General features: G+C 28.0%; 1 protein-coding gene across 3 annotated transcripts in view; it reads left to right on the plus strand.

The window, feature by feature from the left end:
- Positions 1 to 16,519, plus strand: part of LOC142319316 (suppressor of lurcher protein 1-like) — a 1,297,987-nt gene that overhangs the window by 351,862 nt on the left and 929,606 nt on the right. For all 3 annotated transcript variants that reach the window (XM_075356472.1, XM_075356462.1, XM_075356483.1), the window contains exon 3: positions 1,006 to 1,069. In XM_075356472.1, coding sequence (XP_075212587.1) covers positions 1,006 to 1,069 — 64 coding nt within the window. The remainder of the gene's footprint in view (positions 1 to 1,005; positions 1,070 to 16,519) is intronic.

Raw genomic sequence — 16,519 nt, forward strand, 5'->3', positions numbered from 1 at the left:
TTAACGGTTCTAAAATAAATAGAAATTAGTCCGTTGAGTTTTACTTCAGTACCCAAAAAGGAAAGAAACTTTGTGCATGTCGTCAGCTTTTTTGTAGATGTAGTGAAACCCATTGGAAAAACCAGAATTACTGGTATTCTAAAGCGTTTTTTTGCAACAGGCCAACCAGCTAACGAAACTAGGGGAGATGATAGCCAGAGAAAGCCACTTTGGCCACAATAACAACGTACAAATTTATCTAACATAAAAACTAAAAATAATATTCGCTATTTTCATAAGCTGTTTAATGGTTTTGTACAAGTTTTCTAAGTTTTATGGAATATTTAATTCGGAGTTTAATATAGGATTTAATAACCCTAGAGTGGGTGTTTTTACATGTCAATTTCTTTGTAACCAAATTATAAATGCAAGAGCACAGGAAGCTGACAGATTTAAAACCGACCTTTATCTACACAAAAGAGGAAGCAAAATATTTTATAAAATCATTAGATTGATACTGATCATTAGATCAGTAGTATCATTATTTTACATGTCCTGAAATTAATTCAAGAATTACATTTCAGGAATTCCATTAGATTTAAGGAAATTTTAGATTTTAATTATCTTTTGTCATCTAGTTATGACAAAGAAAAGTTATACCTTTTTGAAATATTTTAATTTAACTCCTTATGTCATTTATTTTTATTAGTTTTTCAAATTTTGATGAGTTACATATTATTTTCTATTTCATTTATTTGAAAAATCTACGTTATGGTGTAAATTCTAAACTAACAGATAGCAACTAACAAAAATTATTCATGACAATGTGCTATAAAATCATTTATAATATTATCAAATTTTAATATACAATGACTAGTATTGTTACTATTTATTGTACTTTGTTATTCACTTTTATGCTCAACTATTTCTATTTTATTTACAATATATAGCCGAATATCTAATTACAACTTGTTTATTATAAAAAAAACTGTTCATTAAAAATTAATGAAAAATACCTTGTTACAGGAACCGCTTTGTTCACTGCTGTTGGTATTGATTCTCTTTGTTTCTGGAGACGCTGTAAATCCGGGTAAATATTTACTTTTAATCATAGTTTTTTTTTTACCATTTATGTTGTTTTTTATAAATTTAAATTATTCATGAAATTATTTTTTTATATATTTATACATTACTTTAGTAATAATTTCCTAGATATATAGTCTTATATTTAAGATAAATTTGGCTAAGAGGTTATGTTCAAGTTAATCAGTCAACAAGCTTGTATTCTACATAAAAGAATTAATGTTGAATATAGATAAGATTTATAAGCAGGTGATATTAGTTTTTAAATTAATGTAAATTGAACCTGTGCTTTATGTGATATATAATTGTAAATATTATGATATGTAACTTTCAATAATGTAGTCCTTTAATTGTTTTAATATACATATTAAAAAACTAAAGATTTGTTAGAAAACATAAATAATCTTTAAACCATATAAAAATTACTCTGTGCATTATTCATATTTAACATGCAGAAAGAGCTATGTTAAATGTTTTATTTTTTTAAAAATAAAATAACTTGAAGTTCGTTTATAAACTGTTTATACAAAGTAATTAACTTGATGCGCATTTCAAATGTTATAAAATTCTCATTAATAGCTAAAACGGTATTTTTAAAATTTGTTATAAAATACAAAACAATACAATGAAGAAAAAATTAATGAAAAATTAAAAAACAGATTTATACAATACAGAGTGATTCCAAATTGCACAGTAATCTTTCAGTAGTTGATTCTAGAGCAGGTAATTAGAAAAAAAGTTCATATAAACAGTAGTCAGAAAACGGATCGTCTAGTACTTTCGACTTGTACAACGTTTTCTACCGCTTTCTACCCCGTCTAAGAAATTAAACTGTGCAAAAATTCTGGGGGTAAGTTTAATCGAGGGGTAATGTTGGTGGTTCCTTATGGTTTTTAATCTAAGGAATTGAATAATCGTCCCATACCTCAATCGCAGGTAGGTTTTAAGAAAAACTGGTAAAATACGAAAACGTTTTTTAGGAGAATATACTTTTTTACGTTTCAAATAAATTAACTTTGTTAATTTACCAATAAACAAATAAAACATTCAAATTAAAAATGTATGTTTAATTTTAATATATCTTATTTACATCAATTTTTTCAGTATTAAAACCTTTATAAAGTTAACTAGAAATGTTTACTCGTTTATTGGTAAATTAGCAAAGTTGTTATATTCCAAATCTAAAAAGTGTATTTTCCGAAAAAAGTTTCATGTTTTACTCAGTTTTTCTTAAAACGAAAATAAGTTTGGACCACTTTTATTCAATTTCTTAGATCAATACCCACAAGGAAGCACCAAATTTATCCCTCTTTATATACCCCAAGAATTTTATTTAGTACAGTTTATTTTCAGACTGAGCAGAAAGCAGGTCTAAGTGTTTGGCTAGCCGAAACTCGCTAACGAACCGTTTTCTGACCTACATTTATGTGAATTTATTTCTTATTTTTGTCTACAGAATCTCCTGAGAGATTGCCGTGGAATCTGGAATCATTCTATATAAGAAAATTTGAAATTAAAAAATAATACAACCCCGGTAAGGATAATCCAAGTAAAAAAAAAAAAAAAATAAACATACTTTCCAGCCGGATTATCTGTGGTAAAAGGAATCAATTACATTTATTTAAAATAATTTATAAAAATCTGCCCAACAAAGACCGACACAAACTACTTTTTTAATATTTCAACACAATACATTTTTAACGTTCATCAAGAAAAATATTTTTCAAAGACTTTTGACATTCTAAATGATTATTTCCAGTTTAATTTCTTTCATTTGTGTATTTGTGATATCTAAATGAAAAATTCGTTCAGCATATTTGAAAAGGTTTATGGAAAATAATATTTCTTATTTTTATTGTCTTGGACTGATTAATTAATAGGCGGATTTTAAGTGATTTTATACGGAAAATGTTCAGGATTCTTTTCGTTAATTCGAGTTCTATTTCGTATCTGCATCTATTTTTACAAATATAATATTTTTTTGTTTGTATAAGAGTTACAATTTTATAATGAATTCATTACTATACATCCTTAAACAAGTATTAATTAATGGCTACTCTTAGAAGTTTGTAGGATAATTTTCAACTAGTTTAATTTGTAAAATAGATTTAAATAGTAAATTTGAAAATATTATTTTGTTCCAAAAAACGTTTACCGAAAAATTAACTTAAAAAGCAATCCCATATAGAAACTTATAGTAACTTATAGATACCCATAAACAATCATCATTAGACATTATGACAAAATTTTAAATATATATATGTAAAAAAATTAAATAAAAGAAAATAAATAATAATAACAATGGAGAAATAAACTGTACTTATGAAATATTAAAAATATTACTTTAAGCTGGAATTTTAAAATAAGAATAAAACCTAAAAGTAAAAAAAAAAAACTATTATAAAGAGCTGTTGTCATTTTAAATTTCATTGTAATCTAAATCATTTACAATTCAATTAAGATGCAATCTTCTTTGAAGTTTGGTACATGTCTTTGACTTTCATTGAAGGCCAAATAAAGACATAGTACATTGTCTTGGTGGGCAATGTCTTGTATAGGTTGGGCAGATTGTGTAGAAGAATTTATCTTAAGAAGAATAAGATTTTATGAACTTTAAAACAATCAAACCGCCCATTAAAAAAACATTGAGGATATTAAATTTATAATTGAAAATGATCACAAAACGATTTTTAGAAAATTTAAATTTTAAATATCAGATTATTGGATATTGATCCTCTATCATTATTCAACAGTGAAGTTTCTGCTTCACTATTGATAAAATAACTTTTCCAAATATATATAATTCCTACTTATTTTGTATATTTTCAAAAAAAAATTGTTACAAGCAGGTTTATGACAATTTTCCAGGAAATGATTGCCCACAGCTGATTTCTTTAATCTTTTGCATTTATGTTGATTGAAATGATTGTTTATTGAAGTATCAGTATTTCTTTTATTTTTTCCTACATATGCTAAATTAAAATGTTTGTCTTTATATACAATTTATAAATGGTCACTATTTTGGTAGGTTTATTTATTATCAGTAGTGCTTCCGAGGATAGAGCCTAATATTTGGGATGTAGCTACGTTAGCATTAAAGTTCTGATTAAAAAAAAAAAAAAACAAATTGGATTATACATATTAAACGTAAAAATTCAGGGATAAAATTTTTAGTTGCCTATCATTCGAAAATAGTGAAAGAAAAAATGTAAAAATATGAATAAAAAACTCTTGAGCACATATTTTCAACAATAAAAATTAATCATTATTCTTTACTACTGGAGCTGTTTAACTCATGTAAGCTGTTATTTTACCTTTTACTGAATTTTCTAAGAAAAGAACGGTATTAATTTCAATCGCGTAATAAGAAAGGGAGTGAAAACGAATCTTCTTTACGTCTTTTCGTTTGATATGAGAAGTACGAAAATACGAGTTTATAGGTCTGTGTATAAAATTTTTTGACTCAATAATCTCCATAATTACTTTCTCAATATCATGGAAATATAAATATCCTGTAGTAGTCTATTTGAAGTTGTGCATGTGAAAATTTGATGAAGATTGGTTGAGTCCTTGAATTATGCTCAGTTTAAGGTTAAAATCTGAGTGGGGCAAGTTGGAAAGTTGACGTTTCTTTTGTTTGTAAACCTACTTTGCAGGACATGATGACTGGGCATGTATTAGAGCGGAACAAAAGAAAACAAAGTAAAATAACGAAAAGTCAGCCTTCTTGACCAGGACTGCGTAAGAATTTTTTATCCCGGCTTAAAGAAAAACTTGAATCGAAATATCGCAACTCACTTTTTAAAGTTAATACTTTAAAAATTAAAAGTAAACTGTTTTGATATTTCTTTAGTTTGAACATAGTTGGAGTCTTCAATTGAAAAATTTTATTGAACATTCAATACCTTAAATTTAATGCATTCATACCTACCTTTAACGTTAATAGAACTTTGCTAATATCTGAATGTAAAATTTAAATTATGTAAAATCATGTAAAATATATAGAAACTTAACGTAGACGAAATATATTACAATTAATAAAAAAAAAAAAATTAATATTTTATCAAGCGTATAATTAAATGGACAATTGAAGTTACATTATTTTTAAAGATATATAACAGTATAACATCAGTAATTGCAAATCAATAAAGCGTAATTTGCCTACAACAGTTGTAACAAATTTCATTATATTCACAATTTAGTGAAGAAACCACTACACTATAGAAGAAAAGAACTAACTGACATTTAATCAACATAAAATATCTTAAATAAACATATTAATTCATATTAAATCACTAATATCCAATTTAATATTAATACGTTTAAAATATACTTTGCCCCCTTATTCCTTATAATTACGACGTACAAATTAAACAATAGCCTCTCTTGCAAAGGGTACGGGATAAGATTTATAGGCTAATGTTTTTCAAGAGTACTTGGAATTTTCTTATCACATGTATTAAAGCATGAAAGAAACTTTTTAATTATTTATAAATCTATGCAGTATGTTTTTGTTGTTGTTCTTTTCCTTGTTTTGTTTCAGTGTTACTGTGTTGTTATTGTTCCATGTAATATTTTTATGTTTCGTGTTGTGTGTTGAACTCACGTTTTTTAACTTCTAGGGGTAGGTAGTACAATTCCTTTGTTACTTAGGTATTTTCAGTCTCACTTAAGACTCTGTGAGTTGTGTGAGATTGTTTTTAGTTCATTAATTAGTACTACACCAATGGGAATGTCACATATGACATTCGCATCGGTGGCATACTGGCCGAGGTGGACTGGAATATGTGAAAAGCCAAGCCGAGGTTTCGATGACCTCCGGTAAAGTTCATAAGGGCTCGGAACGGAGGGGATGGTGGAAGGTGTCTTCCCCTACGGAGTCAGTATTTGATAGGAACCATCGTTAAATTCTAATTTATGCCACTTATGTACCGTAATTAATTCTTATAATTCAGAAAAAGTATGCTGGTGTTCAGGATTTTAGACACATTGGATACTAATTACTTAAAAGGATATTGTAGTTTTATAAGCAATTTTCTATTTTAATCTTCTAGTTTATACATCCCGGAGTCTAGCTCTGTTATATCTATAGAAAGAATAGCGATCAGCTAAAACTTTTGGTGTCGGATTTTTTTTGTAAAAATCGATGTCTAAAAACGACAAAAATTTATAGAAATTTTCAGAAAGTGCAGGTACTACGTATGTTGACCTGCGTTTTAATAATATCTCGAGATCGGCTCAAGAAAAATTTTTAAATAATTACTCAAAAAACTTTTATATATGTGAAATTGATGTTATTAAATTTTGGAATAAATAAAAAAGGAGGATGGTTAGTTTTTCAATAATTATTTTTTTAGTTTTTGTATGGTGGTCATAGAAAATTGAGTTTTAATAAGACAAAAAACTTATGTAGTTCATTAAAATTTAAAATTTTTAAGGAGATTATTTATGAATGAAAAAGTTTCAATATTACTTCTAGATAAGGTTTGCTTCATGTCTCGAAAATTTTTTACCAAAAAGTTGAAATTTGACTGAAGTATTTTTTATATATCCCAGTTTACACTTAATTTTCGACCCGATCGTTCAAGTTGTCATCGCGGTACTCATAATATTTTTAATAAATTAATTTTTTTGGCGTAGTTGAATAAAGTTTATCATACGGCATACTTATTGAAGAAAACTCATATTTTTAATCTCCCAAAAAAATGAGGTGAATGGAACCCGTACTTAAAATACTTTTTTTAAAGACTTTTATTTTCAGAAATGAAAATCATACTTTATCTTATATTAGTAAAGGCGACATAGAAACTTTTTTTTAAAAATGGGAGACCCATGGTACCCGACTTAAAAGCTTTTTTATAATTTCTTTACTTATCTATTTTTCAACTTGCTTCTGTTGAACAGGTACCTGTTAAGCAAGGGATCGATCGAAAAGGGCCCAAATTTTTATACAGAAAGATTTATATTTTTTAGTAGTTATACTAAATATAGAATCATTTTGATAAAGGGGATCAAATGGAATCCAAAGGTTTTTACTGAAGATTTCGATCTTTTTCCCCAATTATCGGTCATATCAGCTTCATTTACTCAAGTCTGCTAAACTACTATTTTCACTATAATTAAATCATTTTTTTTCGTTGGCTTCCTCACATCCCTTTCAGCCAGCCACATCCTTAATAAGGACCTACAGAGAGGGGCTGTGAAGACGCAGGTCGAATGGGGATAAGTGACAGAATAGTAAGAACTTTCATAAATAACTGCTTTAATTTAGTCACATAATTTGAATTTATACATAAAATTAATACCAAATGCAAATTGAAAACCATCCAGTAGAATAACTGTGAGAAAAGAACTCCATAAGATAAAATTCTACAAATGCGAAAAAATTACAGCAACACAATTATAATTTGGCAGCTAAGAGCCGACAATAAAAAGATACAATAAGTGGTTAAGAATGACCAAAATAAAAAACGATGGATCAGTCAGACTTATCCTTTTTACTGCCAATTATTCGATGAGTTACTTTGTTGTCTTTTTTCTAAAATAGATCATTTGATTCAGCATATTTATTTTTTTTTAATTTCAAGCTCCTTGTGAAGCGGAAGAACATTCAGAACGTCCTCGTAAAAAAGTCTGTAAAACTCATAATGAATTTCAAACCCATGAAAGTCGTCCTTTTACACCTGATTTGATGCCTATCTTTTTTCATTGAGTATCAGACGAACTGCTATCAAACATTCCTGTTTCCCAGGGAATTTCCATCACACAAACATTTTTTCTTAACTATTTTCACTACATCGGATGTAAATAATCTTTCATGATACCAGATAATCTTACGGTATTAACATTCGGACGTACTCTAACAAAATATACAGCGGATCCATGTACTATATTTCGAATCGGTTGTAATATACAGAGCTATTCAGGGAAACGGAAAGTTTTTAAATTTAAATATTCTTATGAAAAATTTATGTTAAATAAATTTATTTATGTCACTTAAATGGGAAAACCATGCCGTTTATGAATACACATGCAAAATTTATTTTTGAAAATCATATCTCGCAGTTGAGCATCTTCTCTACGTAGACATTCTTGTAGTCTCGTAGTGAAATTCTGCGTGGTTCGACGCAATATTTTAACAGTAATTTCAGAAACTGATGATCGGATCTTGGCTTTTAGCACTTCTGTCATAACAGGTCTACTATTACACTTTGCTTTTAAGTGACCACATAAGAAGAAACCGTACACCAACAAAAGGAGGCCTGGGAGCCAGTGGAATTTCACTATTTCTCGAAATTTTACGGTTGTTAAACAATTGCCACTGATATTTGTGTTCTATGTGATGTTTATCCATCTTGTTGGAAACCAAGCGTTATCGGTAATTTATCTAATTCTTTGTAGTTGTGCGCAAGACATTTTTTTCAGTATGGCGATGTATCGATCTGATGTGACCGTAATCGTGAGGGCAAGCTATTTTTAAAAAATAAGGTCCTATTATGCCATTCGATGTCACAACACACCTTGTTACTGTTAGTGAACGATGCTGTATCCGTATAGGATTCTGTTGTGCCCAAAAACGGATATTTCTTTATTAGTTTATTAAAACTAAATAACAAGATGGGGCTAGCTGGCTTCCATAAGTTAATTTATTATTGAAACTAGGCCAAAGCTACCAGTACAAATTTCTAAATGCCCCATTTCCTTGAATCCTTCTTTATTTCATGCTTAAAAAATCTCTTTTTTTATCAACTAATATTAATATTGGGCTTTTTACTAAAACAGTATTTTATTTTTTATACAGTTGCAATATAAAAAAGATATTCAACCCTACTGCTTAATATTTTATATAATGAATGTGGTCTATTTCAGAAAATAATTCTGAATCCATGCAGTAATATCCCTTAAAGAGAAACCACAAACAACCATTTTCACACACTCTTATCTATCTATTCTATACTATTACATAAAGAGTAAGAGGGTTATTTGTTCGGGATTAACGAAAAAACTACTCGATCAATCGCAACCGTATTTTTACCCATGATTTTTAGCATAACTGAGAAGGTTTTTTATGTATTTTATTCGGTCCGGTGGGTTGGGGCATTTTACCTAACGCACCCTGGCATCTGTATTTACTGCCAATCCTAAATTTTATACTTTTACTTTTCTTTTTCTTAGCTTATACAAGATACAATTTTGCAGTATTTGACATTATATTACTAATGCAAAATAAAATATTTTACTCGAGAACTTTCAGCTTAGTTGTACGGATATTACCAGGAAAAACGATAAAACGTTTTCTATTAGGATCTGTAACATGATAAATATACTGTGGTTAAGTTTACACTATAAACAGACTGTCAAAATTTCATTTTTTTCTTCCAGACTTTCTGAGAATTAGTTACAGATGTACCTAAAAACTAAATTTTCGGAGAAAGGTGTGATTAAACTAGTCGATTACACATCACTGCCAAAATCACACCTGCCCCTTGCAACGGGTCTTCAGAATAATTTTCATAATTTTTAATTGCAAACAACGAATTTTGACTTTCATATTAAATAATTGATTTTTTCGGCCGAAATAATGGTACCAGTATCTTTAATGAAAACACTTTTTATTTTCAGGATTCGTATTTTATGCCATACCTGCATCCTTGAGACAAATTTCTACAAATAATTTTCAAGTACTTACGATATTTTCTTCCTGATTCAAGCCAGTTCTAATATCATTTATTTCCATTAATATGTGAATCATTAAAATTAATTCAGGCTTCATGTAAAATATATATGGTAGTTTTAACAATCCAAAAACACACGCTTTGAAACGTGATCGGATAAGATGGTTGAATGATATGTTTAGACTTTTTGTAAGTTCATGCTTACATTTTCGAAATAGTTCAGAATCTGCCAAACTTAGAAAAAAACACCAGTTTTATTTCCGCTGTTTCAGATTTAATGGATTTGTAATTATATTTTGTACCTACATCTTTTATGCGTGTATAATTAAATTTTTGATTTTCATATTTTAGTGTATTTTATTTGGAATGATTTTCTATGTTCATGCTTTGTGGTTTTTATATGATTATAATAGTACGTTTTATTTCATTTACAATGAATACACTTTTCATATAACGCTGATATAATAGACCTATAATCTGTTATTACTGTTTAGACAATCTTTTCATGCATGAAATTTTCTTTGCATCTTAAAAATTGTGTATTTTTAAAATGTAGCTTACTGCCCTCAGTCATGTTCCTACCTATCATTTACTTTTTGAGGTATAGTACGGTACTTTCAGTTGCAAGGTGTGAGTGTGAAGTAGTGAAAATTAACTTTCTTTAAGTTTAGAGGTATAAGGTATACGAAAATACCACTTACTGTAAATTAGGGTCTTTATATATATATATATATATATATATATATATACAGAGGCGTACCGTAGGCATGCTTCAGCTAGGTCCTCCGGGCGGGTTGCCCTGGGGGCACGGCGTCTCGGAATGGGATTATTAGGTGTCCAATTATGTTGATTACATCTTGTGTAGTAATGGTTTTTTTTGAATGATGAAAATTCGTATTATGAAAGTTAAATTAGAATTTTAACTATAGAAATCGATACTAACAAATTGAGAATTTCCGCTAGTAATCGGTACATTTCGTTGCCTACTTTTTTGTTATAGTTCATTATTTTATGATGAAAAACAATCACACAAATTAAAAATCTGACGTTGACACCACATGATTTTCTTGTACGCCTGTCAAACTACATATACACATTTTTTTTTAATGAAAAGTACATAACTTTTTTCCACTGATAACTTCTGATTTTTTAAATACATTGTTTCCGGTTATAATTGAATTATTATTTATTGTAATTTTTTTACAATCAGAGGTTAATTATTATTTATAAATCAATATATTTAAATTAAAAAACAAAAAGTTAGAAGATACAAGGAAACTAAGTCGGATTCGAGCTGATGTGCCTTCCTCTTGTAAAATCCAAAAATTCAATAATTAAAAATTTGATTTGGCTATAACTCTGGAACCAATGAAAATAAGTACCACATATTGTATATCGCTGTATAGCTCTGAAGGAGGGGCTTATTACTGGAGTTAAGAAGAAGTCCAAAGTCCAAATGTTTGGGGATTTTGGGCTTTTTTTGACATTTTTGGTTCAGTAGATTGCAATCAAAAGGAAAGATGCACAACTAGATGTTACAACAGTCCTAAATTCAAAATTTCAACATTCTACGGCTTATCGTTTTTGATTTATGCTGGATATATACGTACGTACGTTCTGACATCACGTCGAAACTAGCCAAAATGGATTCAGGTACGGTCAAAATGGATATTTCCGTTGAAATCCGAAAACGAACATTTTTCGCAATTTAATATGTCTTTTATTTTGTACAATGAAGTAAAAAATACATTATTATTATATATTTTGCATATACAACGATATATAATAATATAACAAGTATACACCTGTATACCACGAGACATATACTAACGAATCGGGATTTTCCACTAGTGATCGGTACATTCCGGTGCTGAGCTTAGCGGGACTGACACAAACACACACACAGAGACACATACAAATGCCCTTTGCTGTGGTAGGATATATAGGCAAATTTTTAACATTTTGTGGCTTCAAAACTCAAAAACTACTAAATTAATAACATTGATATTAAATATGTTGTTGTTTGTCTGAAGTTATGCACGTGATATTTGATGAGAACTGGGGTTGAGTCGTTCTTGAGTTACGCTCCATTTAAGTTTGTAAAAAAGTTGAGAAGTTGACGTTTTGTTGTCTGGGTAGTGGTTTATTTTTCACATGCGCTTTTGCAGTGTGTCACAGTTGTGAGTTAGTTAAAACTCGACGCTTAGTGTCTACTGATTCATCGAACGCATGTAGTGCGTTTTACTTGAAAATTATTGTGTTTCTTATGCATTGAGGTTGTTTTCTTGAGTGAGGGCGTCGGAAACGAAAGGAAGTCTTCTTGCGCAGAACTTTGCAAAAGATTTCAATAGTAAAATTCAATACAACCATATTTTCATATTTTTTTACTCAAAATCATGATAACGGATGCCCTTAAATTAATAAATGTTAGGCATATTTTTCGATCAAGATACACAAGGCAATAATTTGATTTTTACTTGATGCTATTGGAATTAAATTTTAAATCCATAACGAAAATTAATGTTTATTACAGTTGGACGGTTTAACGATTTAATTTATTTTATACATTAAACCTATATTGCATGATTTAAACGGTCTTCGCCAGTTAAATTTGAATAAAACTGGCAACGCTTTGAATTTTCAAGTCATAATTTAAATTGTAATCAATTCTAACTTCAACGAAGAGATTAATTTAAAGTTTTGTTTATATTCTAACCTGTTAATTTTAACAGGTAATCTCTTATTAAAATAAATATTTGAAGGTTTACATTAATCGTTAAGATTTTTTAATTATCTGACCAGTTAGGATGATCGAAATTAAAAAGATAAAAGCTCGACTACAAATTAATCCCTTATTGCAAAGCGATTTTAAATAAATTATCTAAAGTTTTTTTTTTTTGATAATGTGTGTGAATTATTTTTAATACAAAATAAAATAATGAAGGAAACCTTATGATTTCTGTTAAAACATTCGTTATCCTGTAAATTGCTTAATTAAAACGCAGAGATTTCATTAATAATATTTTTAAATAATATAAAGTACAAAATTAAAAAAAGGTAGCAATTTTTAATAAAAAAAAATGGGTCTGATTTGACATGTTTGATTAAAATATCGATTTTTACCTAAAACATATTGCAATATTAAAAGTGAAATTTTAAAAAAACATTCAAATTAACAAAAAGTTTGAGTCAGAAAAGTTGAGTTGACCCCTTTTATCAAATGACGTATTTATCATCAAAATTATTTTGTATTTAGGTAAATATTACTAAAAAAAAAACATAATTAAAAAAGAGAGTGATACCATTAACACTATGCTCGAACACTACTTCATACCTGAGTGATTCAAAAAGGACTTCACAGCGTTGATAGCATATAAAAATTTAGAGAAATAACTTACAGATTCTTGTGGGTCTCATTTAATAGAAAAACACATCAAGTTTGTCATGCAACATTCACTTTGGTTTGATACGACCTCCATTTATAATGCGACATAATCCTCCCTGAAGTCAATTTCATTCCAGACTGTAGCCAGCAAGTCGGGGTTACCTCTGCAGCCGCGGCGTTAATTTGAATTTATTGCTCAACAAGATCAGCATGAAAATGCGGTAGATAAATTAGATCTTTAATGAAACCGCACAAGAAAAGGTGTAGCCGGTCAGATCTGAGGAGCGAGGTGGGCCTTCACAATCCCCCTAACTGGGATCGGAAATTGTCCAACCGATTTGTAAGTTATCTTAATAAATTTAGTATGTTTTTACTGCATGTTTGGCTGAAGTTGCTGACTGAAAATCATGAAAGAAAAACATCAGCGAACAAGTTCCGGACAAGTAATGTGTTAATTTTTAACAACACGTGGCAGAATTCGACACTAACGAACTACGTGAGTCAAAGCTACAGTGATTTTCTATGAAATGATATCTCAACCGAAACTGCAACTTAACTCAATAAATTTTATATGCCTTTAAAATGTTTAAGTCCTTTTTGAATCACCCGGTGTTTTTTATAACAAACACAATTTGAAAAGCAGATAAAATGTCCAGATTATGAAATATTTAAAAATTTTAAATCGGGTCCCATAGGTAAAAAATCGTTCGTTCCCATCTAATCTGCATTAAAAGTAGATACTGTTTGATTTTCAATATTGAAAATTAAAGTTTAAGCATATTAATATTTAATATTAACAATTATAATAGATAAGATTAATTTGTAATTATTAATAATAGAATATTAATAAATTAATACTGGTCTCAGTCAGCTTCCTTGTGTTTTTTTAGGGCTGAAAAGATTATTTAGTTGTGTTTGTATTTGCTTCCATTAGTAAACCCAATTCCGTGCTATGTTATATTAAACAAGAATAAAAAGTTGTAGTTTATTAAAAAAACATGAGTATTATGATGTCCTGTTGGCCAATACAAAATAATCAGGTTGAAGCTGGGATATACATATAGCAAAATATCTGTGCAAAATTTCAAATATTTTGGTCAACAGGTTTTGAGATATGTCATAACCTGTTTAGAAATAATGTTAAACAAACACTCACTTATTTTTTTTGTAATTAAAATTTTAGAGTTTTAAATAAAGTAATTTTCTCGTTACTAAGCTCAATTTTCTAAAATTACTATACAAAACATTAAACATCAAAAATTGGGAAAACTACCCTTCCTCTTTTTTAATTTTGATCAACATTTAATTCCATCATACGCACCGTAAATAGACATTTTTGAGCAATTTTGAGGAATTAATTTTGAGTCAGTCCGGAAATATTAATCAAAATACAGGCCAACACATATATGAATGCATTTATGTTGGCCTGCAAGTTAACGAAAATGTCTATAATATTTTATATTTGTTGTTTGGAGAAAGAAAATTCTTGCAACTACAGCCGACCTGCATACTTTCCCTTTATCGGTATGCTCCTGCAACAGCAGTAAAGTTATAGCCCGCAGTATAAAACTAAAAAATTAAACTGGTTCTTACCGAAGCGGATTAAATGGATAATTGAATAATTTGTTCAATTATTGTTCAATTAAAGTTGTGAAAAATATGTTTGTAAATATCAAAATGCTATAAAACCAATAAAATTAAAGTATATTATTTGCTAACTTAATTTTAACGATGATCTTTTTTCATCTGTTTTTATCTGGATTACTTTTTAAGATTTTTTCATTGTTTCAATTTAAATTTAGTTTAGATTAAGGTTTTTTTTTAATTAAAAATAATAAAATTATTTTGTATATAAACGATAATTTAAACTAAGATAATTTTTAAATTCATTATGTTAATGATTTTTTTCTAATAGTAAATAATATGTTCACCACGGTGTAAATAGGGTTTATACAATTCATAATTCGAAACACTGTACCACGTACTTTGAATTTCTCTTTTTAATCAGTTTTATTTGATGGTTCACAAACAATTCTGGTTTTTCGGTTTAAAGAAAATTAATCAGTTTCATGGAGATTGATTCAGTCGTTCTCGAAATAAAATGATAAAAAACGTATTACCACCTCAACACATTAAACCTATTTGATTTACTTGTTTATTTAGATTTAAAACTTAGTTTATTTTAATTTATAAAATCAATGTCATTAAATTTATATAATAACATTTTTTAACTGGTAGAAACAAATCTCATTCAAAGTTATGTTTAAAAATTTAGTAGACCTATTGATTTTAATAAATTTTAATCTACTAAAACAATGTGTCAAATTAACTGACTTAAATTAATATAAATTTTTTGTTTGCATCTCTTTGCTTAAATTATCGGTAGGTTATTTAATTTTAGATTTCAAATTAAAATATTTTCCAAAATAAAATAGATTGTAATGATACATAGGTTGACACACAAAACGGGTAAATGTGGGTGATGTATAAATTTCTCTTCGTGTTAGATTATAATGAATAAATAACCCGCAGCTATTTTGTATGTTTTTAAAAACTTTTAACCGAATGCTTTTTTACTGTCAACCGAAATAAAATTTGCCTTTTAATAAAAATTAAGTACAGAGTTGTAATCTAATATATTGCATAATATATCACTGAAAAACTAATTTAAAAACGTACTATTTTGCTCCAAAATTGTAAAAAATTTCAACATTAAGCATATCATGAAAAGAAAATAAAACAAAATGTTAACTGTGAATATAACCTAATACTCACAAACAGGTTAACAAAATGAAGAGCGTAAACAATCCGAATTCTTCATTTAGTATTTGAAAAAAGAAAAATGACTAAGGAATTGTTTATTCAGTAAGTTATGTTTACGTCAAATAATATGCGACTGATTTATTAAATAACAAAACTAATTTTATTATATTATTAATATACAATAATAATATATTATTATTATAAACAATAATATATTTTTATTTTTATTATTATTATTTTATAGTATAATTTCAACAGGAAACCAAATTGTCTATCAGTTATACTGATGACTAACCTGGCTTACATTTAATTTATTGTCATTAAGTTTATAAGTGATAAGAGAGCCATATATAAATTACAAATCAATTGTTAAAACGTTTTGTTAAAAATTAAATAAAGTTGGCTGGCTTTTGCTTCAAACTCATGTAATTTATAACGAAGACACTCTTTTCAATATAAATAAACAGATAAAATTGCTGAGATTAAAAGAAATGACTTTATATAGTATGGATATGTGTGTTTTGTGTATTTAAAAAGATCTAACGAAACTTCTAAAAAATTCTGTACTTGTTTAAATTTTTATCAACTAGTCTAGCATTAAAAAAAAATGTAGTAATTTCGTGCTCATTTACTT

Source organism: Lycorma delicatula, chromosome 1 (genome assembly GCF_047948215.1).
Source record: "Lycorma delicatula isolate Av1 chromosome 1, ASM4794821v1, whole genome shotgun sequence".
In the NCBI taxonomy this organism is placed as follows: Eukaryota; Metazoa; Arthropoda; class Insecta; order Hemiptera; family Fulgoridae; genus Lycorma; species Lycorma delicatula.